General features: G+C 42.0%; 1 protein-coding gene across 1 annotated transcript in view; it reads right to left on the bottom strand.

The window, feature by feature from the left end:
* Positions 1-22408, bottom strand: part of LOC126254096 (fibrillin-3-like) — a 266318-nt gene that overhangs the window by 190275 nt on the left and 53635 nt on the right. The window contains exon 6 of the mRNA XM_049955286.1: positions 7975-8279. Within this exon, the coding sequence (XP_049811243.1) occupies positions 7975-8279 (305 nt within the window). The remainder of the gene's footprint in view (positions 1-7974; positions 8280-22408) is intronic.

Raw genomic sequence — 22408 nt, 5'->3', positions numbered from 1 at the left:
CTGGATTGTGTCTGGCGTGATTGGCTTGACTGCTAAAGTTATTTCAAGCCCCTGGTGGGCGCAGCGCCTAATACCGCATTCCATCTTATAACTTCTTTTCAAGACGGTATCCAGTTCAAAATAATTTGCGGGAATACCGCCGGGTCACGTCGTTGACAACCGCCAATATTTCGACGGGTGCGCACCCTGTCGTTTTCGGTGCGGGGCTGCAGCAAGCAAGTGCCGTGCTGCGCCGCACAGCACTTGGTTGGTGCAGTTTTGCCTAGAGAGTGACAGGGTGTGCGCCTGTCGAAGTGTTGGCGGTTGTCGCCGAAGCCACTCGGCTGCATTCTGATAAGTTATTGAACATTGTATCGGGAGAAACTCAAATATTGCAGTATCTAGTCCGTTCACCAAGTCTTACTAGTCGTTTGGCGTCTCTGGCAGAATTACAGTTTCACTGGCAAACCTCAAATTTTTTTAATGTTTTCATTAGGTGAGAACCAACAGCTGTTAAAATATGCATTTTAACTATCAGATGTTTTATTTAAGCTATACACTGATGAGCCAGAACATTATGACCACCTGCTTAACAGCTTGTTTGTCCATCTTCGGAACGAAATGCACCACTGATTCCGCATATCAGGGTCCGACAGTTAGTTCGTAGGTTTGGGGAGATATGTGGCATTATATGTCTACGTACAGGTCATGTAATTCTCGTAAATAACCGGCCGCTGATTTGCGTACTCGGTGAGGGCGCCCCAGAAGGGTTCCATAGGATGTACATCAGGCGAATTTGGTCGTCGAGATATTATGAGTTCACTATAATGCTCGTCAGATTACCGTAGCACAGTTCTGCCTCTGAGAAACGGACAACTATACTGCTGAAAGATGACATCGCCGTCGGGTAAGACATCAAGCATGAAAGGATGCAGGTGGCTGTCAGCTGTCAGCCTGTCTTCGATTACCTGCAAGCGCTGGAGAATGCATAATACTGCTCCCTCCAGCCTGTGTCCGAGGCGCGCTGCACGTTCCGAGCCACCGTTCACCGCGATGATGACGTTTGTGGGACGACCATCGACCTAGTGTAGCAAAAGTGTGATTCACCCGAAGATCCGACACGTTTCCATAGATCAATAGTAGAATCCCGATTATTCTGTGCCCACAGCAATCGTAATTGACTCACACGTAGGGATGGTCTGCTGCGGAGCTCCATGTTGAACAATGTCCGTTGAACGATGAGCTCCGAAACACTTGTGCGTGCTCCAGCATTGTCTCTTTCGGCAGAGATGCTACAAATCACCATCTGTCTTACTTTACACAGCTGACAAGCATCCGAATCCTACGTTCCGTGAAGTCGTAGTCTGGCCTGGCAACGGAAGACAGCAAAACGGTTTGTTGCAGGATTCTCGAACATATTCTCAGTTCGAATATAATGAATTTCCTTGAGACAGAGAAGTTGCTGCCGGCCTGTGTGGCCGAGCGGTTCTAGGCGCTACAGTCTGGAACTGCGCGACCGCTATGGTCGCAGGTTCGAATCCTGCCTCGGGCATGGATGTGTGTGATGTCCTTAGGTTAGTTAGGTTTAAGTAGTTCTAAGTTCTAGGGGACTGATCACCATAGATGTTAAGTCCCACAGTGCTCAGAGCCATTTGAACATTTTTTACTCTCGGACATATACGTAGGCAATGATGATCTTCTCTTGGGAGCTGGGATTCATTTCAGAATTCTCACGCGTCTCTAACAATGATTGTGAGCCATTATCCTAAACCGCCAATTTAACACTGTCGAGCACGACAGAAAGTACCAGTTGGCATAACTGCGTAATAAAAATTGTTGCTCACGAACTATACTTTATTTAAGTTTAACTAGGTCAGAAAGCGTGAAAATAATGCAATGAATTCATTAACGTGATCTGACGTGACGTTTTGTGAGGATAGAATTATAAATGGCACTGTAGTTGCTACGACCAGTCATGATCTAAGAGATGATCTACCATTTTTTTAAGTTTGTGACCTGTTTCTTCACCTTAAGAGGTGTTAATGTAGCATTTTTTTCCTGGTTAATTTTATTGTAAATGCAATATCATTTTAAGTCAGTCTGATTTTTTCCTGTTTTCAGATTTTTAATTTTCATTGTCAATGTAACAGTCTTCGTACATGAATATAATATTTTTTGTCAATAGCTTCTTGCAAATCCTGGATTTAATTGTGTGAAGGATGTAATTTGAAAACGAGAAATAAAAATGTGAGGATCGTGTTCCTATGAACAATACAAAATCATATTCTTGCCACCTCACAATTTAGATATCAAAATAATCTGCCTTTATATCTTTATTCCTTTGGGCCAGCAATTTCTTATTCACCAGAACTGTTATGTCAAAAAAGACAATTTTAGAATCTTGCCTCTTCGTATAAATGTATGTGGACGCCCATGATTAAACCACTAGAAATATTATGGTATATTTGGTTTGGACGGACTGATAATTAATGATGTACTCTTACAACATGGGTCCTTATCGCTATTTATGAACAACGAATGAAGACGGTTGCACACTCGACCAACGAAGATCAATGAACGACAACCAATCGCTTCGTTGGCAGAAATTTGCGTGGTGCGCACGGGCGGCCAGTCTCAGCCAACGAAGCGGTTGGCCTTGGCTGCGGATTTGACTGCCGGCTGTGAAACCAAAGCATAGGCGGGTGGGGATTGGGCTTGGGGCTCGCCTCCTAGTGTGGACGCCGAGTCGATTGTTCGTTGGTTCAGTATCGATTTGCTGTGTCTGTTGAACTAACGTGCATTTATTGTGTCTAAAAATATTGGAGTATTGAGTGGAAAAGGGAGACAGCAGACAGCACTAAAACTGATAGCTTTATCGTGAACGAGAATGTTTACAGCATTCTACGAACTGCGAGTATAAAATCAAATTGAAAAGATTAGGCGCTTGCAGGGAAATAAGTGAACTGTTAGAAAATAACGTGAACGATGTGAAAAAGAAAACGTAATCTTTATGGATATCTTTTTATTACAGGTACATCTCTACTAGAAGAGGTGTCATCTTTGGAAATTTTAGGGCCTATGCAATTCAATAAGAATTCAAAATCTGTTGCTCTCATTCACAAAAATCTATGAAACAGCGCATGTTCCAATTCCTCGTTCAGGTCAGAAATTAATTTTGTCCCACCACAATGCTCCCTACACTATAAAAGAGAGGTCATCCATCAGCGTTGTTTGTTCTTCGATTCCTTTTTCTAGCGATCGGCTTCTTCAAAAGTATGTAATGGCTCGGCGTACAGTTCATGTGGACAGGAGAAGTATCTGGCGTTAAATGGACACGGTATAAATACGCAATAGGTTGCAAGTCAATATGAAGAGTACTGTGGGCGCAATTTCAGCTGTTACGGAGCTACAAGAAGAAGAACCTTTGCCACACATTCTCAACGAAAAATGTCATGCATTGCACCGACGACATCTCAGCCTGAAGTAAGATCCAACTAATTACATGATTAGAGTTGTATACGGCTAGCCATAGTTCAATTTTTGTGTTTGAGTAGTACCGAGTTAGAATAAAGTGTTGATCTTCAATTTTACCTAAGACAAAACACTTAAGTAGAATACGTCCTATTCATTACTGATGATACAAGGAGGTCGCGATGACTGAGAAACCATTGCAAATATTTTATGGAAGAAATAATAACAATTAAAGTTTCAATTATCTGCATGGCTGTAATTAATACAAGGCTTTAGTCTGGTAATCAGTAATTTGAAGCACAGTACTTAACAGAGAAAGATGCAGTAAAACATATTTTTTGTGTATTTTTAATGGATAAAAACTTTTCAATTTTACACAAGTGCAATCAGTCAGAAATATTTGTTGACGTCTTGAGCAAGTAATAGTACTAATTACAGAAATTGGTTAGCAGTAATTGTTAATGAAAAGTAATAAAAGTTGAAATTGCATAAAACCAACAAGTCATATCACGAAACACTGCCACTATTTTCTTATCGGAATTTTAATTTTGCAAATTACGAAACTGTAACTCACAGGAAAGTGGTTATTGAATGACGCGACATCATTCAGATAATTTTCAAGCTAAATGACTACATTCAGTAATGAATAAACACAAATAAAATTTTGAGTAATATTAATGACAGGAAACATTACAGTGAGTGACGTCACATAATTTTTGAGTTTACTTAGGTGTTTACTACTGATAAAATTATGTTGTTCTTTGTTTTCCGTGAGTTGCTACTTAACTGAAAGGTTTTTTTTCGCCGTGACATGTCTATTTGGAATTATGTCAGAGCGATATTTACCAGTTTTGTGCTGCTTTTGCCTTACAACAAGACCAGGCATTCTTGCGTAAGTTCCTCGGTATTAACAGACAGTAATTATAGAGACGAGAGTTTTGCTCACGTAGTGAGTTGGCGACCGTGTTTCCGTTGATTTATTAATTAAATTTTTAACACCTTCTAAATTTAACTAACCACTGTAATTCCATTCGTCCCAATTTTACGTTGATTTACTTTAACCGAGTTTTTCTTTCTTGTCGTTACTGCTGCAGTTACACAGCATTCGCGATTCGTTTATAACTGCAACTGCACTTCACGGATTTCATTTATTCTTCTGTAATCATAGAAACTTTAGATCCACAGTTCATTTAAGTCCTAATGAACTGCAGAGACAGGCTGGACAGTGACGGGGGAGGCGAGTTTATAGCGATAAAAACTGCAATAGTATCGAAGGAAATTGACGGAGATCCGAAATGTGAAATAATTTGGGTGAAGGTCTCGGTTAAAGCAGGGTCAAACATGGTAATTGGATGTCTCTATAGGCCCCCTGGCTCAGCAGCTGTTGTGGCGGAACACCTGATGGGAAATTTTGAAAATATTTCGAGTAAATTTCCCTACCATGTTATAGTTTTCGGTGGAGATTTTAATTTACCAGATATAGACTAGGAGTCTCAAACGCTTATAACGGGTGACAGGGGCGAAGAATCTAGTGAAATTTTTTTAAGTGTATTATCTGAAAACTACCTTGAGCAGATAAACAGAGAACCGACGAATGGCGATATTAGACCTTCTGATGCCAAACAGACCCGAATTATTTGAAACAGTTAACGCAGAACAGGGAATCAGCGATCATAAAGCGGCTACAGCATCGGTGATTTCAGCCGTAAATAGAAATATTAAAAATGGTAGGAAGATTTTTCTGTTTAGCAAAAGTGACAAAAGGCAGATTTCACAGTACTTGACGGCTCAACACAAAACGTTTATCTCAAGTACAGATAGTCTTGAGGATCAGTGGACAAAGTTCAAAACCATTGTACAATGTGCATTACATGATTATGTGGCAAGCAAGATCGTAAGATGGTTGAAATGGCACTGAGCACTATGGGACTCAACGTCTGAGGTCATCAGTCCGCTATAACTTAGAACTAATTAAATCTAACTAACCTAAGCACATCACACACATCCATGCCCGAGGCAGGATTCGAGCCTACGACCGTAGCGATCGCGCGGTTCCAGACAGAAGCACCTAGAACCGCTCAGCCACATCGGCCGTCAAGATCGTAAGAGATGGAAAAGAGCCACCGTGGTACAACAAACGAGTTATAAAACTGCTACGGAAGCAAAGGTAACATCACAGCAAACGAAAATATAGCCAAAGCCTGGCAGACAAACAAAAATTACACGAAGTGAAAGGTAGTGTGAGGAAGGCTATGCGAGAGGCGTTCAATGAATTCAAAAGTAAAGTTCTATGTACTGACTTGGCAGAAAATCCTAAGAAAGTTTGGTCTTATGTCAAAACGGTAGGTGGATCAAAACAAAATGTCCAGACACTCTGTGACCAAAATAGTACTGAAACAGAGGATGACAGACTAAAGGCCGAAATACTAAATTTCTTTTTCCAAAGCTCTTTCACAGAGGAAGACTGCACTGTAGTTCCTTCTCTAGAGTCTCGCACAGATGACAAAATGGTAGGTATCGAAGTAGATGACAGAGGGACAGAAAAATAATCAAAATCGCTCAAACGAGGAAAAGCCGCTGGAGCTGATTGGATACCAGTTCGATTTTACACAGTGTACGCGAAGGAACTTGCCCCCTTCTTGCAGCGGTGTACCGTAGGTCTCTAAAAGAGCGTAGCGTTTCAAAAGATTGGAAAAGGTCACAAGTCATCCCCGTTTTCAAGAAGGGACGTCGAACAGATGTGCAGAACTATAGACGTATATCTCTAACGTCGATCAGTTGTAGAATTTTGGAGCACGTATTATGTTCGAGTATAATAACTTTTCTGGAAACTAGAAATCTTCTCTGTAGGAATCAACATGGGTTTCGAAAAAGACGATCGTGTGAAACCCAGCTCGCGCTATTCGTCCACGAGACTCAGAGGGCCATAGACACGGGTTCCCAGGTAGATGTGTGTTTCTTGACTTCCGCAAGGCGTTTGATACAGTTCCCCACAGTTGTTTGTGAACAAAGTAAGAGCATATCGTCTATCAGACCAATTGAGTGATTGGATTAAAGAGTTCCCAGATAATAGATCGCAGCATGTCATTCTCAATGGAGAGAAGTTTTCCGAAGTAAGAGTGATTTCAGGTGTGCCACAGGGGAGTGCCGTAGGACCGTTGCTATTGACAATATATGTAAATGACCCTGTGGATAAAATTCGAAGTTCACTGAGGCTTTTTGCGGATGAAGCTGTAGTATATCAAGAAGTTGTAACAATGGAAAATTGTACTGAAATGCAGGAGGATCTGCAACGAATTGAGGCATGGTTCTGGGAATGGCAATTGAATCTCAATGTAGAGAAGTGTAATGCGCTGCGAATACATAGAAAGAAAGATTCTTTATCATTTAGCTACAATATAGCAGGTCAGCAACTGGAAGCAGTTAATTCCATAAATTATCTGGGAGTAGGCATTAGGAGTGATTTAAAATGGAATGACCATATAAAATTAATCGTCCGTAAAGCAGATGCCAGACTGAGATTCATTGGAAGAATCTAGGAAATGCACTTCGAAAAAAAAAGGAAGAAAGTTACAGCACACTTGTTCGCCCACTGCTTGAATACTGCTCACCAGATAGGGTTGATAAAAGCGACAGAGAAGATCCAACGGAGAGCAGCGTGTTTCGTTACAGGATCATTTAGTAATCGCGAAAGCGTCACGGAGATGATAGATAAACTCCAGGGAAAGACTCTGCAAGAGAGACGCTCAGTAGCTCGGTACAGGTTATTGTTGAAGTTTCGAGAACATGCCTGCACCGAGGAGTCAAGCAGTATATTTCTCCCTCCTACGTATATCTCGCAAAGAAACCATGAGGATAAAATCAGAGAGATTAGCGCCCACACAGAGGCATACCGACAATCTTTCTTTCCACGAACAATACGAGTCTGGAATAGAAGGGAGAACCGATCGATGTACTCAAGGTACCATCCGCCACACACCGTCAGGTGGCCTGCGGAGTATGGATGTAGATGTAGATGTAGAAGTATAGGACGTGGTTATAGTGAAACTGTTATTAAAACGCTACATTATAATAGTAACAAAATGGATGCAACCTCGGCAAGATATCAGAGCCTACTCCGATTGCGATAGCCGAATCCCTTGGCCCAAACCTCCTGGATTGGTGAGAATGACAGGCCAAACGCCAGTGCGCTGGAGAGCAACGTTCGGCCAAATCCATTGATCCATTGGCTATCGCTCGTCTGCGATAGTGTGTACGCGACTTTATATTTGCTTATCTTGAGGGTTATCTACCATTTCCTGCTTCTAGCGTCTGTAGGCTTCACTGAATTTCTGAATCCCTGCCTATACAGGTCTGTACTACAGTATGTTGTACGAACAGCATTTTGGATCTTCCGGTGTTACTTGCGGAGCGAGATGGTTGAATGTAGCAGTGAGAAAACGGTTGGGAGTGAAATCAAATGATTTCACCGCAGAATAAAAATATTCGAATGAATAGAGACGAAGAAACATGAAATTTTCTCACCGGCTGTGGTAATGGTGGTGCCGACTGTGGTGGTGGTGGTGGTGGTGGTGGTGGTGGCGTCTGCGTCCCTGGTGGTGGCGACGGCAGCCGCAGCCTCGAGGTCAGGCGGCGCGGTGGTGGGAGCCAGTGGCTGAGGTTCGCTGGTGGTGGCGGCAGCGACGGGCTGGCAGTCCGGCGGGTCGCCGAGCCAGCGCTGGCGCGAGCAGAAGAGGCGGTCGTGGCGCGGCTGGCGCAGCGTGTGGCCCTCCTCGCAGCGGTAGAGCGCCACCAGGTAGCGGTTGAACGGCGACACCGGACTGCGCACCCTGCAACCGCCGCGTGCTCAGTATTGTCGTAACAGCACTGCACACGCATAGCGATCCCGCGGCTGCGGGAATCGTTCCCCATCACGCGCTTTGTAGTGGCTGTGAAAGAACGCGGCCACTAGTTTCCACATCAGCTGTCACCCGGGCGCGTAATCGTTGAGAGCGAGGCAACAGGTGTGTGGTCCTGCCCCTCGGTAAGGAAAAATGGGCTCCTACAGCTTCGCCTAAAAACAGCGGCGTTAACGGGAATACATTCAGAAGTAAAATGAATTGATCAACAAGTTTACTGATACCAGTCACTATTTATCTGCACTACGCGTTTCGAAGGTTTAAACCTCCATCATCAGGGGGATTTACATTTTTTAATGTGACATTTCTGTACGTGTTGTGTTACGATTTTCTGGAGGAAGTTGTGGCACTGTCTACTGGAGAAACAAAACACTACTTCAGAACATGATTCTGGGTTTCTTTTGACAAAAAATTAAACGTGTACCTAACGGTAAACATAAAAATAAGTGAAATAAAATACCTCCAGTGGTCACAGGATCCTTTCACTAGCGTAAAACATCACATGTATACTGTCATATTTTGTAAACAAATATGGCGTCGGAAACTATTGGGTGCATGGATCGTATAGCAGAAGAGAAAGCATTATCCCAAAGTACAAAGAATATACGTCCTAACAGCGTTATTACAGAATAAATTTTTTAACGGATTTAGAGGTATTGTTTGAGGTGTTAAATACATTCATTGGAATAAATAATTCAGGTGGTATATAAATCCAACGAATTAATTCCAACGAATGTGTTCAACACCTCAAACAACACTTCCAAATCCCTTAAAACTTTATTCTGTAATAACGTTGTTAGGACGTATATTCTTTGTACTTAGTGATCATGCTTTGTTTTCTGCTATACGATCCATGCACCCAACAGTTTCCGAAGCAATATTTGTTTACAAAATATGACAGTATACATGTGATGTGTTACGACAGTGAAAGAATCCTGTGACCACTGGAGGTATTTTATTTTACTTATTTTTATGTTTACCTTTACATACAGGTTTGATTTTTTGTCAAAAGAAACCCAAAACCATGTTCTGAAGTAGTGTTTTCTTCCTCCACTGGACAGTGCCACAAGTTCCTCCAGAAACTCGTAACACAACACACACGCACAAATGTCGTATTAACAAATGTAAATCCACCTGATGATGGAGGTTTAAACCTTTGAAACTCGTCGTGGGGATAAATAAACAGTGACTGGTAACAGTGAACTTGCTGTTTCATTTAATGTCAATAACAGTCACGGTAAAGCCTAACATAAAATGTTCGCATTTAAAGAAATAAAACTTCTTGTCAGCTGTTGATTTTCAATGTTTCCTCTGGAGAAAGCGTATGCTGTACATCTGATTTTCATCAACTATTACCACACAACCTATGATAATGGATAACAAATACTAAAGTGATTATAGAATACTGAAGTCTATTGAAGGTCATCCATTTAGGTACTGAATTGTAAATTTGAGGGCACGCATAGCTGGTGAAATACAGTGAAGCGCCAAAGAAACTGGTATAAGCATACTTATACAAGACAACAAGTGTCTGGCGGAGTAGTTAGATCGGTTACTGCTGCTACAATGGCAGGTTATCAAGATTTAAGTGAATTTGGACGTGGTGTTATAGTCGCAGCACGAGTGATGGGACACAGCTTCTCCGAGGTAGCGATGAAGTGGGGATTTCCCCGTACGACTATTTCTTGAGTGTACCGTTAATATCAGGAACCTGGTCAAATATCAAATCTTCGACATCGCTGCTGCCGGAAAAAGAACCTGCAAGACGAGGACCAATGACGACTGAAGAGAATCGTTCAGCGTCATAGAAGTGCAACCTTCCGCAAATTGGTGCAGCTTTCAATGATGGGCAGTCAATAAGTGTCAGTGTGGAACCATTCAATGAAACATCATCGATATGGGCTTTCGGGGCCGAAGGCCCACTCGTGTACCCTCGATGACTGCACGTCACAAAGCTTTACTACGCCTCGCCTGGGCCCGTCACCACCAGCATTGGACTGTTGATGACTGGAAACAAGTAGGCTGATCGGACGGGTCTAGTTTCAAATTGTATCGAGCGGAAGGACGTTTAGGGTATCGAGACCACCTCATGAATCCGTGGACTCTACATGTCAGCAGAGGACTCTTCAAGCTAGTGGAGGCTCTGTACTGGTGTGGGGCGTGTGCAGTTGGAGACGTCTAGATACGTCTAGCAACACTCTACTGAGTTTAAACACTTCCACTGGCCACCAAACTCCCCAGACACGAATATTAATGAGCATATGTGGTATGATTTGCAACGTGCTGTCCAGAAGAGATCTCCACCCCCTCGTACTCATACGGATTTATGACAGTCCTGCAATATTCACGGTGTCAGTTCCCTCCCTACTTCAGTTGTTAGTCGAGTCCATGCCACGTTGTGTTGTGACACTTCTGTGTGCTCGCGGAGGCCCTACATGCTATTAGGCAAGTGTTCCAGTTTATTTGGGTCTTCAGGACACTGAAGTATATTTTGCACAGAACAAATAAACAAGGAACGTAACAATTGATTTTGGTTTATAATTAGCAAAAAAAGTTTCAGTCCAGTTACACGCTAGGCTCCCGTGAGGAAACTGATCAAATTAACTAGGTGGGCCCATTGCAGTGGCGACTGCCTGGCATCATTAGCTGTACTGGAGGCGATCTCAGAATCTAAACACGGTTGTTCTTCTCATTATACAAGTTTATTGGCTCAGTTCGCATAAAAAGACTCGCTGATTACAAGTCTCAGCGAAACTGAATCGCTGTCTCAGATCTTGGAGATGAAGAACCTTGCATAGGATAGAGTAGCATGGAGAGCTGCATCAAACGAGTGTCTGCACTGAAAACTACAAAAACTACAGCAACATCTTCAGATCATTTGTATGGAAAAAATTGGCACTGTAAAAAATTTTTCCACACAAACGATCTGTAGATTGTGATTTAGTTTCGCTGAAACTAGCAATTACCGTGTGTTTTTATGCGATCTGACGAATAAACTTCTATAATAAGAAAAACAACCGTATTTGGACTCGTTACAGTGATAATTTGAACCGAAAAGAGGGAGGAATGCAACGTGTACCAGTAAGGAAAGTGTATCACATCCAAGCAAACTGCAAATTCTCTGTCTGTGTGCAAACGCGTGCGAGCGCGAAACACCCGCGTGGCCGTGGACAGCTGGTACCCCGCTTTGTCATTAGGCGAGGCAGCACTGGCCATCTTCGGTAATTTCCGGCAAGCTACACGAAGCGTGTTCGTTCTCTCTCTCTCTCTCTCTCTCTCTCTCACACACACACACACACACACACACACACACACACACAGTAGATGCGTGCACACCTGTTGGGCATGTCACGTGCCTGCGGGGCTATAGTCGTCGTCCTCTCCAAACCTATTTCCGTTTTTATTCCGTCGTTTCATCTGCTACCTTACCCTTCTATTTCTCACTGTTCCCTTGACCATGCAGCTTATTCTCAATATTTGATCCGCCTTGCATTGTTTATATGCATTTGAGTTAGATGTCACAACTCACATTCGACAAAAGAGTAACGATGAAATTATTTAATCAGATACATTTCTGAAATGCCTTATATTCATTACTATACCTTTTATTATTATCTACTGCTGATTTACCATTAATGCTCGCTAAGAACTCTTATTAGTACTTTTATTATTATTATTATTACAGTAAACCGCTGATTACCTAGGTAAATGCGGACCCGAGACAGTTATGATAACCGAGAAACAAGGATAATACAAAATATAGTTTTATTACCGGAAACTGCGTTTTGCCGTATTTAAGAAACATATCTGTTTCATTTAGAAACCTCTTGAAGTATCTACTTATTACTAGCTGGAAACACAAAGTATTTTGAATTCGTCATTTAAGCACACTATATTTCAAAATGTATTTTGTTCTGCCTGCTCTAAACCAGAGCAACACATTTCCTTTGAACGCAGTGAGTGATAACGTTTTCATCAATAGCCGCACTTGGTTGTCTCCTTCTTCGAATCAAGAACAGCTGCCAATATGAGTAACTTAGAAGTAGATATCCTCGGTGAAGCGAAGCAGCTTAAACCACGTAATGAGGGAAGTTTCTGTAGTCCAGTTTGTATATCAGTTAATTTCCTTTTTGAGTACGGTGATAAAACAGCTCCAAACTTAGAAAGATCCGTACGTAAAGAATGGAAAGTTCCATAGTTCACACCAATACTCCTGAATGAAAATAGGAGGAATCCGCTGAATTGCAGACCCATATAACTGACGTTGATTTGCAGCAGGATTTTGAAAAATGTACTGTTTTCGAACCTTAGGCATTACCTCGAAGAAAACGACGTATTGACAAATAGTCCGCAAGGTTTCAGAAATTATCGTTCCAGAGGAACGGAGTAATGAGTGATATTGGCAGAGTATTTGAAATTGATTTCATATTTCTATATCTCAAGATGATTTCGACACTTCCTCAACAAGCTACTTCTAATCAAATTTCTTGCTTACGGACTATCTTCTCAATTGTGCGACTGGATTCGTGATTTCGTGTCAAAAGGGTCACGGTTCGTAATAAATGAAGGAGAGTCATCGAGTATAAGAGTTGTGATACCTCGTGTCCCCAAAGAAGTGCTATTGGACCTCTGCTGTTCCCGATCTATTCTTATAAAAGATTTAGGAGATAATCTCAGCATACCTCTTAGATTGTTTGCAAATGAAACTGTCATTTACTGTCTCGTCAAGTCGTCAGATGACCAGAAAGAATAGCAAAAAGATTTAGATAAGATATGTACATGGCAGGAAAAGTGGAAATTGACTTCAAACAACTAAAATTGTCAAGTCATCAACATAGTGATAAAAGGAATCCGCTGAATTTCGGTTACATGTTAAATCACACAAACACAAAGGCTGTGAATTCAACTAAATACCTACGGACTACAGTTACCAATAAATTAATTTAGATTAATCACATAAATAATGTTGTGGAGAAAGCGAACTAAAGAGTGCTATTTATTGGCAAAACACTTATAAGATGGAACTGTGAAAGGTCTCTGTTGGATTCCTTTCATGTTAATTTCTTTAATCTGTTGTCATTTACAGCATATATTCCACTTCTAAATTTACTGTGGTGTTTCTGACTATCTGGGAGGAGACTGAGAGTGGAATGTGTTACTGTTACACATAATCAAGAACGATGTGTCACACTACTACACTTTAAAACACAGTTTATATGTAATTCATGTCGCACAGACTCATACGGAACCTACATCCGCTTTCTTTTATATACTGTATGTGATAAGATACTGTCATCCTCCTTCCCTTCTGTCTGAAAGAATGAATGACCAAATTTATTTCTAGTTGCATGCTTGATGGTAGCAGACAAGCCTGTCTGCTAGAGAACAGTAGGACCAACGTCGGAACAGGTAGCTACGCTTTCTAAAAGCAAAGAGGTTTCTATTCTTAGTATGGTCCTGTCCGTCCCTTGTCATGTTGGTATAGGAAGCTGCCTCTCTGGCCACTTCCATTTGTATCTGTTAGGCACGCTCAGTAGGCAGTCTATCCGCGGCGAGCGTCTGAAGTGGTAAGATCTCCGGCTAAGTGCGTCTCTGCTAAGTCGTTAGGACAGTGGATTTCTTAATTTCAGCCTAACTGAAAATTTAATCACCTTTATTTCAGGTTTAGATCTAAAATATCTAATGTTATCTCAAATTGCAACGCAGTGTAATTCGAGTGTGAAGTTCAGAATATCTTCCAGTAGTTGCTTTGTCACTACTTTGTGAGTAAAGTGGAACCACGTGTGGATGATCCGTAACTCTAACTAAGATCATCAATCTTAAATGCGAATGTGCGTGAGATTATAACGTCTCGTCTTGACAATATTTTTCAATATAGCAACTTTTCTTTATGTTCAACCAACGTGGGGCGTACTTTGTGAGACCAGTACCACGTGCTTATACAATTGTTGGACCCATCAGGTTAATAGTAAGACGATAGTAACCTGGTCGAAGTTTTTCTTTTGTAATTTGTGTTTCGATGTAATTTATTTTAATTATCAAAATTATTGTGGAGTTACATTCTTTGTGTAAACCAAGTTGACCACGTGAAGCATGTAGTGTAATCATCAAAGTAGCCCTCAGTTATTCTTTTCGGGAAGATTTCACAGAGAGTTAGTATGAATTTAGTATACCAGTGTGTGGTAATTTCATGACGGACGGGATTGCGCTACGAACGTAACTTCTTTGGGTGAAAATTGAATCGGTTGGTTGTGGTTAATTTCCTCTTGCATATGTTTCAACCTTCTTCGTGTGTTATTTTATGAATGCAGTGTTGCATGCAGTCTCCCAATCATGGCTCCATACTTGATGTGTTCCGTAAGATTACAAACTCACATTTGCACAATCCTAAATAAGGCACCAGTTTAGTTATGAATCAAGTTTAATATGCTGAAATTTTAACAGAACCATGATCAATGTTAAAATAAATGTCCAAAAATAAACTGATTTATTTCTTTTTATTTAAAATTGTCTTATATATACAGGGTTATTACAAATGATTGAAGCGATTTCACAGCTCTACAATAACATTATTATTTGAGATATTTTCACAATGCTTTGCACACACATACAAAAACTCAAAGTTTTTTTAGGCATTCACAAATGTTCGATATGTGCCCCTTTAGTGATTCGGCAGAGATCAAGCCGATAATAAAGTTCCTCCCACACTCGGCGCAGCATGTCCCCATCAATGAGTTCGAAAGCATCGTTGATGCGAGCTCGCAGTTCTGGCACGTTTCTTGGTAGAGGAGGTTTAAACACTGAATCTTTCACATACCGCCACAGAAAGAAATCGCATGGGGTTAAGTCGGGAGAGCGTGGAGGCCATGACATGAATTGCTGATCATGATCTCCACGATCATGATCTCCACCACGACCGAGCCATCGGTTTTCCAATCTCCTGTTTAAGAAATGCCGAACATCATGATGGAAGTGCGGTGGAGCACCATCTTGTTGAAAGATGAAGTCGGCGTTGTCGGTCTCCAGTTGTGGCATGAGCCAATTTTCTAGCATGTCCAGATACACGTGTCCTGTAACGTTTTTTTTTCGCAGAAGAAAAAGTGGGCCGTAAACTTTAAACCGTGTGATTGCACAAAACACGTTAACTTTTGGTGAATTGCGAATTTGCTGCACGAATGTGTGAGGATTCTCTACCGCCCAGATTCGCACATTGTGTCTGTTCACTTCACCATTAAGAAAAAATGTTTCTTCATCACTGAAAACAAGTTTCACACTGAACGCATCCTCTTCCATGAGCTGTTGCAACCGCGCCGAAAATTCAAAGCGTTTGACTTTGTTATCGGGTGTCAGGGCTTGTAGCAATTGTAAACGGTAAGGCTTCTGCTTTAGCCTTTTCCGTAAGATTTTCCAAACCGTCGGCTGTGGTACGTTTTGCTCCCTGCTTGCTTTATTCGTCGACTTCCGCGGGCTACTTGTGAAACTTGCCCGCACGCGTTCAACCGTTTCTTCGCTCACTGCAGGCCGACCCTTACAGAGGCATCCAGAAGCTTTAAACTGCGCATACCATCGCCGAATGGAGTTAGCAGTTGGTGGATCTTTGTTGAACTTCGTCCGGAAGTGTCGTTGCACTGTTATGACTGACTGATGTGAGTGCATTTCAAGCACGACATACACTTTCTCGACTCCTGTCGCCATTTTGTCTCACTGCGCTCTCGAGCGCTCTGGCGGCAGAAACCTGAAGTGCGGCTTCAGCCGAACAAAAATTTATGAGTTTTTCTACGTATCTGTAGTGTGTCGTGACCATATGTCAATGAATGGAGCTACAGTGAATTTATGAAATCGCTTCAATCATTTGTAATAGCCCTGTATATATATATATGCCTACCTCGGGCATGGATGTGTGTGATGTCCTTCGGTTAGTTAGGTTTAAGTAGTTCTAAGTTCTAGGGGACTGATGACCTCAGATGTTAAGTCCCATAGTCCTCAGAGCCATTTGGACCATTTGCAAATGCCCAACACGATTTCAGAGTCTCTCTTGCTGACATGGAGAGTCCATGAATTCATGAGGTTGTCTCCATACCCTAAACGTCCTTCCGTTCAACACAATTTGAAACGAGACTTATCCGACCAGGCAACATGTTTCCAGTCATCAACAGTCCAATGTCGGTGTTGGCGGGCACAGGGGAGGCGTAAAGCTTTGTGTTGTGCAGTCATCAACGGTACACGAGTATGCCTTCAGCTCCGAAAGTCCATATCGATTATGTTTCTTTGAATGGTTCGCACTCTGACCGTTGCTGATGGCCCAGCATTGAAATATGCAGCAATCTGTACTTGTTCACTTGTCACGATAAACGATTCTTTCAGTCGTCGTTGGTCCCGTTCCTGCAGGATCTTTTTTTGGCAGCAGCGATGTCGGAGTATTGATATTTTACCGGATTCCTGATATTCACGATACACTCGTGAAACAGTCGTACGGTTAAATCGGCACTTCACCGACACTTCGGAGATGCTGTGTCCCACCGCTCGTGCGCCGACTATAATATCATGTATAAACTCACTTCAATCTTGATAGCCAGCCATTGTAGCTGTAGTAACCGAAGTAACAAGTGTGGCAGACACTGTTGTCTTATATAGGCGTTGCCGATCGCAGCACAGTATTCTGCCTTTTTCCATGTCTCTGTATTTCAATACGCATCTCTATACCAGTTTCTTTGGCGCTTCAGTATATAATCAAAATGGTTCAAATGGTTCTGAGCACTATGTGACTTAGCTTCTGAGGTCATCTGTCCCCTAGACCTTAGAACTACTTAAACCTAACTAACCTAATGACATTACACACATCCATGCCCGAGGCAGGATTCGAACCTGCGACCTTAGCGGTCGCGCTGTTCCAGATGTAGCGCCTAGAACCGTTCGGCCACCCCGGCCGGCAGTGCATAATCATAGGATCAAGCTGTAAAAGGAGGTCGAAATATATTTTTCCAGGCGGCAAAAGTAAGAAAGAAATAAAACTGATTATTTGTTTCAGTGACAGCTGCGGAAACATAAATTCATTGCCAGTTTAGGTCATTATTAATGTTGAAGTAGCCCTTCAAGGGCAACGAAATAGACGTGTTATACTGCACCAGTGAAGTTTGGCAAAAAGCTATCACACAGTCTATCGTCTACGCCAGCGTCATTAGAAACGGTTAAGAAACTTAACGGTGCGAATGGAGTCAGTCGTTGACATATTGAAGCAAACAATCTCGATATTCCCCTGAAATTTACAGTAGCAACAAAGAAACACAACATGATTTTCAGGCCTCGGGTAAGCGTTCTGAGGCCCCTCACCCAAACGTTTTGTTTCCGCTCTGATTTTTTGGATTAAATCAGAAACTTTTCATGTAAAATCAAAGAACGAATTAAAAAAAATACTTTTTTATGCCTACAGTTATATAAAATCGATTCTTTACAAAATTATACTTTCTTCCTAGGTTTTGTTAGAAGTGAAATTTTTCATTATCCCGGTCCCGGTATATTCTACTAAGGCGGCGAACTCTGACTCTGTTGTGATCATAGGTATCTAAAAAGTCGATCTTGCTCCACTGTAGTTCTTAAACAATTTCGTCTTAACTCTTGCAAATGCTCTGAATGACACGTCTGCTTGAGCAACATTAGCAGGTTAACAGTCAAAATAAAGGAATCCTTAACTCTCCTATTACATTTACAAATAGCCTTTTTTACTAAAACAGCAGTAATGAATAGCGTTGAGGAGGTGCAGAGAGGGAATCAGTTCAGAGACAAAATTAGCTGCATCAATCAGTTTCGACTGCAAGACTTCTTCTTTCAAACTCTGGTTATTAACTTCTACGCTGTACAAAGATTCTATGCCTTCTACGCACTCTGGTAGTACAAATTCATCTAGGCTTATATAGTTTCATAAGAACCGGAAAGCACCTATCTGGTTGTCTATGGCAGCATAACTTCTAATTGCCGGCCGGGGTGGCCGAGCGGTTCTAGGCACTATAGTCTGGAACCGCGCGACCGCTACGGTCGCAGGTTCGAATCCTGCCTCGGGCATGGATGTGTGTGATGTCCTTAGGTTAGTTAGGTTTAAGTAGTTCTCAGTTCTAGGGGACTGATGACCTTAGAAGCTAAGTCCCATAGTGCTCAGAGCCATTTGAACGATTTGAACTTATAATTAAAATTGCAACAACTGTATCTAGAATAACCATGAAAATATTTAGTTTAAAGCTGCTCTCTTGGCTCAGGTTTTAATCTTCTTCTGTTGTTTCATCTGTCATGCATTTTATTTTCCTGTACCACGAATCTTTACGTTCAAGTAGGCTTATATTCCAATACTTTCTGCTACCTTGCAACTATCTGTATAAATAGTATTCCCTCTGCTCCCTAATTTGTTTAATTCTTCCAGTGGACCCTTAATATCGCCATTTTCAACATCTATTTTGGCTCGCTTGACACACAACGCTAGGCATTTTTGTACTTCACAGAAGACATCAGAGCCTATTGAAATAATTTAAGATACCTCTGAATGGCCTGTAGTTCGTATGTGCCTCCGCATTCAAAGTCAAAAGTAAGTTCGAAATGGTCTGAAGTGCAAATAGTGACAAATTTTCTTATCTCTTGTGTAGAATACTCTTGTGTTTCGATTGCATTACCCACAGCCCCATACTCTGTCATATCAGAGGTAGTCATGTGCATCTAAATTCTATCTAGCATCTCATTGCTATTTTATACTTTCTCCTTTTCACTCGACACGGAGAGTTGTTGTAGTGTCCTTATTTAGCGTGGAAGAGATACCGTTGTGATGTGTTGGCAGAAGAGCCAACACCGTGTTGCTAGAGGAGGCCGAAATGCTCGCGTTTAATTACACGCAGACTGGCGTGAGGTCTGGAACAGTTAAAGGAGTTATAGTAGCCAAAAATAGTACATAGATTCTGGAATACTTAACTTTAATCCATAATTGGAGAACATCGCTGTTGATGATACATTAATTACAGTCTCAATATAAACTGGTAATGGCGCCTTGCTAGGTCATAGCAAATGACGTAGCTGAAGGCTATGCTAACTATCGTCTCGGCAAATGAGAGCGTATTTGTCATTGATCCATCTCTGGAAAAGTCTGCTGTACAACTGGGGCGAGTGCTAGGACGTCTCTCTAGACCTGCCGTGTGGCGGCGCTCGGTCTGCAATCACTGACAGTGGCGACACGCGGGTCCGACGTATACTAACGGACCGCGGCCGATTTAAAGGCTACCATCTAGCAAGTGTGGTGTCTGGCGGTGACACCACACGTTTGAAGCAGAATGCCAATCACAGTATTGCCTAGCCAAACTATTGTCAGACTGAAGAGCTCACTTGTCAAAAGAAAGCAGATCGGTTCGAAAGTTTTATGGTTCTTATGGTCTTGTTACACTACAGTACAATCTCGGTCGCATATAGAGACCCGAATCGCGGGCAACGAACACACTTTTACTGTAGGATTCATTTCAGTCGTAATGTGTTGCAAATTGAAGGATTGTATTTTCAAACCATCTCATAGAAACGGATTTATGCAGGCCTCTTATTTTCTCGATTGGTGTAATCTTAGAAAACGAGTAGCTGGGTCTCAAATATGGAGGAAGAAACCATGACATTTACGGCGTACCTTGAAATTTGGCATATCTTCCTTGATAGCCGGAAAGCTGTGCTGGTAGAGCGTAGCCGATGAAGGCCGAGAATCGATCTCGACTCCCACAATAGCACACTGGAGTTATTCGGTGAGGGATGTATTTAACAGTCCATGAGTTTGATTTCTTGCGATAGGTAAGTCGTTGAAATGCAAGCTGTAGCACATTCATGGTCACTAAAATGCAGACCATAATGACTGGCGCTACAAGGTAATTGAATCACCGAGGGGTAGGTAACAGGTGGCCTGCAGCGTGTGGCTTGGCCCAACACAGCGCGCTGTGCTGACAGTGGCAACGCGTTTGTGTAACAAGGTAGCTATATAAGCACATCAACAGAAAATGTAAATCTTTGACGTTCTTACTTAGATCACACGCGTAAATTTAAAAATATCTGCGATTCTCATCTAGTGTCAAAATGTGATTCAGCTCGTAGCCGCGACGGGTATCTCTTCAAGAGGAAAAAAACTATCTATAAACGTCATTTCGCGTTTAATAGTGTCCAGTGCTAGTGTAGAGATAATAGAATTCTCTTCCACTTCATCTTCCTATGTTCCAGTCATCAGTTTTTTCCATACATAAATAGATGCTCTAAACACTATGCGACCAAACACCAAGCAGTAACTACAAATCTGCATATATTCTGCTTTACTTTAAAAGTACACGAAGAGTCAGGAGCTCTACAACTGTGAAATAGTATTCTGAGTAAAGTTCATGACGACTGTAGAGAAAACGTAAGACACGGGAAGTGTCTTCATTTTGTCGATTCAGTATTACTTAGTTCACGTTGTGAAACTACACTGCCTAGCGGTGGAAGAATTTAATATATATTTAGGGTAATTATGGCATTATAGGACGAGGCCGTAAATGACATAGAAATCTGACTGTATTAAATTTTATTATGAATTTGATGTCTGAGGCTAAGATAGATAAAGAATACTAAAACGGGTATGATGATACATCCGGCTAGAGGTAATCTTCCATAACTTTCGCGGGCCATTACTCCATTTCATTGGGAAGTAAGCAATTTTCTCCAAGATTGCGTTTTCGGTTCAAAGTAAGCTCTTGTGGGAACTCGAACAGTGCCTCAAGCTTGGATACACGAGAGAGGCAGCCTCAACAGCCAGACTATAGTGTCTGGCAACCTTACAGTTCCGAGAAGCCTTCCAAGAGTTGTGGAAATGAACTGGGGCTGGTTGTACAAAGTAGCTCTTGTACGGAAGTCGACTAGCTTCTTTGATTGCCGAGATGCGAAATAGTACCTAGAGCTTGTGGTTGGTCTTAGTGTGCTGGTTGATGGTCAATAGGAAAGACGCAAATTCCGCGTTTGGTACAGTCGACTTTCAGTTCAGTTGTGACATGCAGCTTAAGCGCCACGTCGCAGTAGTTACCTGGGTGCTTAAGAGCTCAGAGGTTCTGGATAGACTGCCTGTTTCGGTGAGCAAAACAATTTACCTTGTTCGTTAGTTGCGCCGATAATACGTAGGAACTATACTCTCATTAAAATTACTTTATGACTGACATTTCAGCGAGTCAAGTGGTATGGGCCTGCTGCAGTCAAATCGTAGTTCGTTCTTGAGTGCCGCCTGCTCACTAAGTTGCCGGTTTTGTACGTATGTCCAGCACCTCGTCAAGTATCGCTAGCTGTATTCCGGCAACACTACCTGTGACACTGCAGTGTGTCAACCACAAAGTAATTTTAATCGGAATACATAGGGTGACTCAAAACGAATAGCACAAATTTGAAGATCGAGAACTCTGCAAAGATGAAAAGGAGAGCTATACTCCTTCTATGGTCGATTGAAGGAAGCTCTGAAGTAGCATCTGGTTGCTCATTTGGCCACTAGGAGCTAGAAACCTTATCGTATACAATTGCTTCAACCCCTTTTGAGAGGCTGATAAAGTGAAAGGAATAGAGTTCTGCGACCTTTTCCTTCAGCAAACGTTAACAGATGATTGGTTCATTTCGAAGCAAGTGTTTAGCGATGAAGGGACACTTCACTCAACAGGAAAAGTCAATCGGCACGATGTCCGTATATGGGGCACTGAGAATTCGAGGGAAACAATTCAACATGAACGTGGCTGCCCTGAGGTGAACGTTCTCTGTGCCATTTCAGCCATAAAACTTTGGTCCTATTCTCTTTGAAAGTGCAACTCTAACTGGGCAAACCTATCTGAAAATGTTGCAGAACTGGCTGTTCCCGCAACTCGAAGACGAAGCACGTCAATTCATATTCCAGCAGAAGGGGCACCAACCACTGTCACTTATCTCTCCGAGCCTATTTTAACGAAAGGTATCCACAGCAATGGATCTCCCTCCTGACAGCGCGTAGCGTGACAGAGCACTTCATCATTGGCCTCTAAGAAGTCCTGACCAATGTGCTTGCGGTATGT

The sequence above is a fragment of the Schistocerca nitens genome, chromosome 1, assembly GCF_023898315.1.
Source record: "Schistocerca nitens isolate TAMUIC-IGC-003100 chromosome 1, iqSchNite1.1, whole genome shotgun sequence".
Taxonomy (NCBI): domain Eukaryota; kingdom Metazoa; phylum Arthropoda; class Insecta; order Orthoptera; family Acrididae; genus Schistocerca; species Schistocerca nitens.
This window is presented reverse-complemented; position numbering and strand designations above follow the sequence as displayed.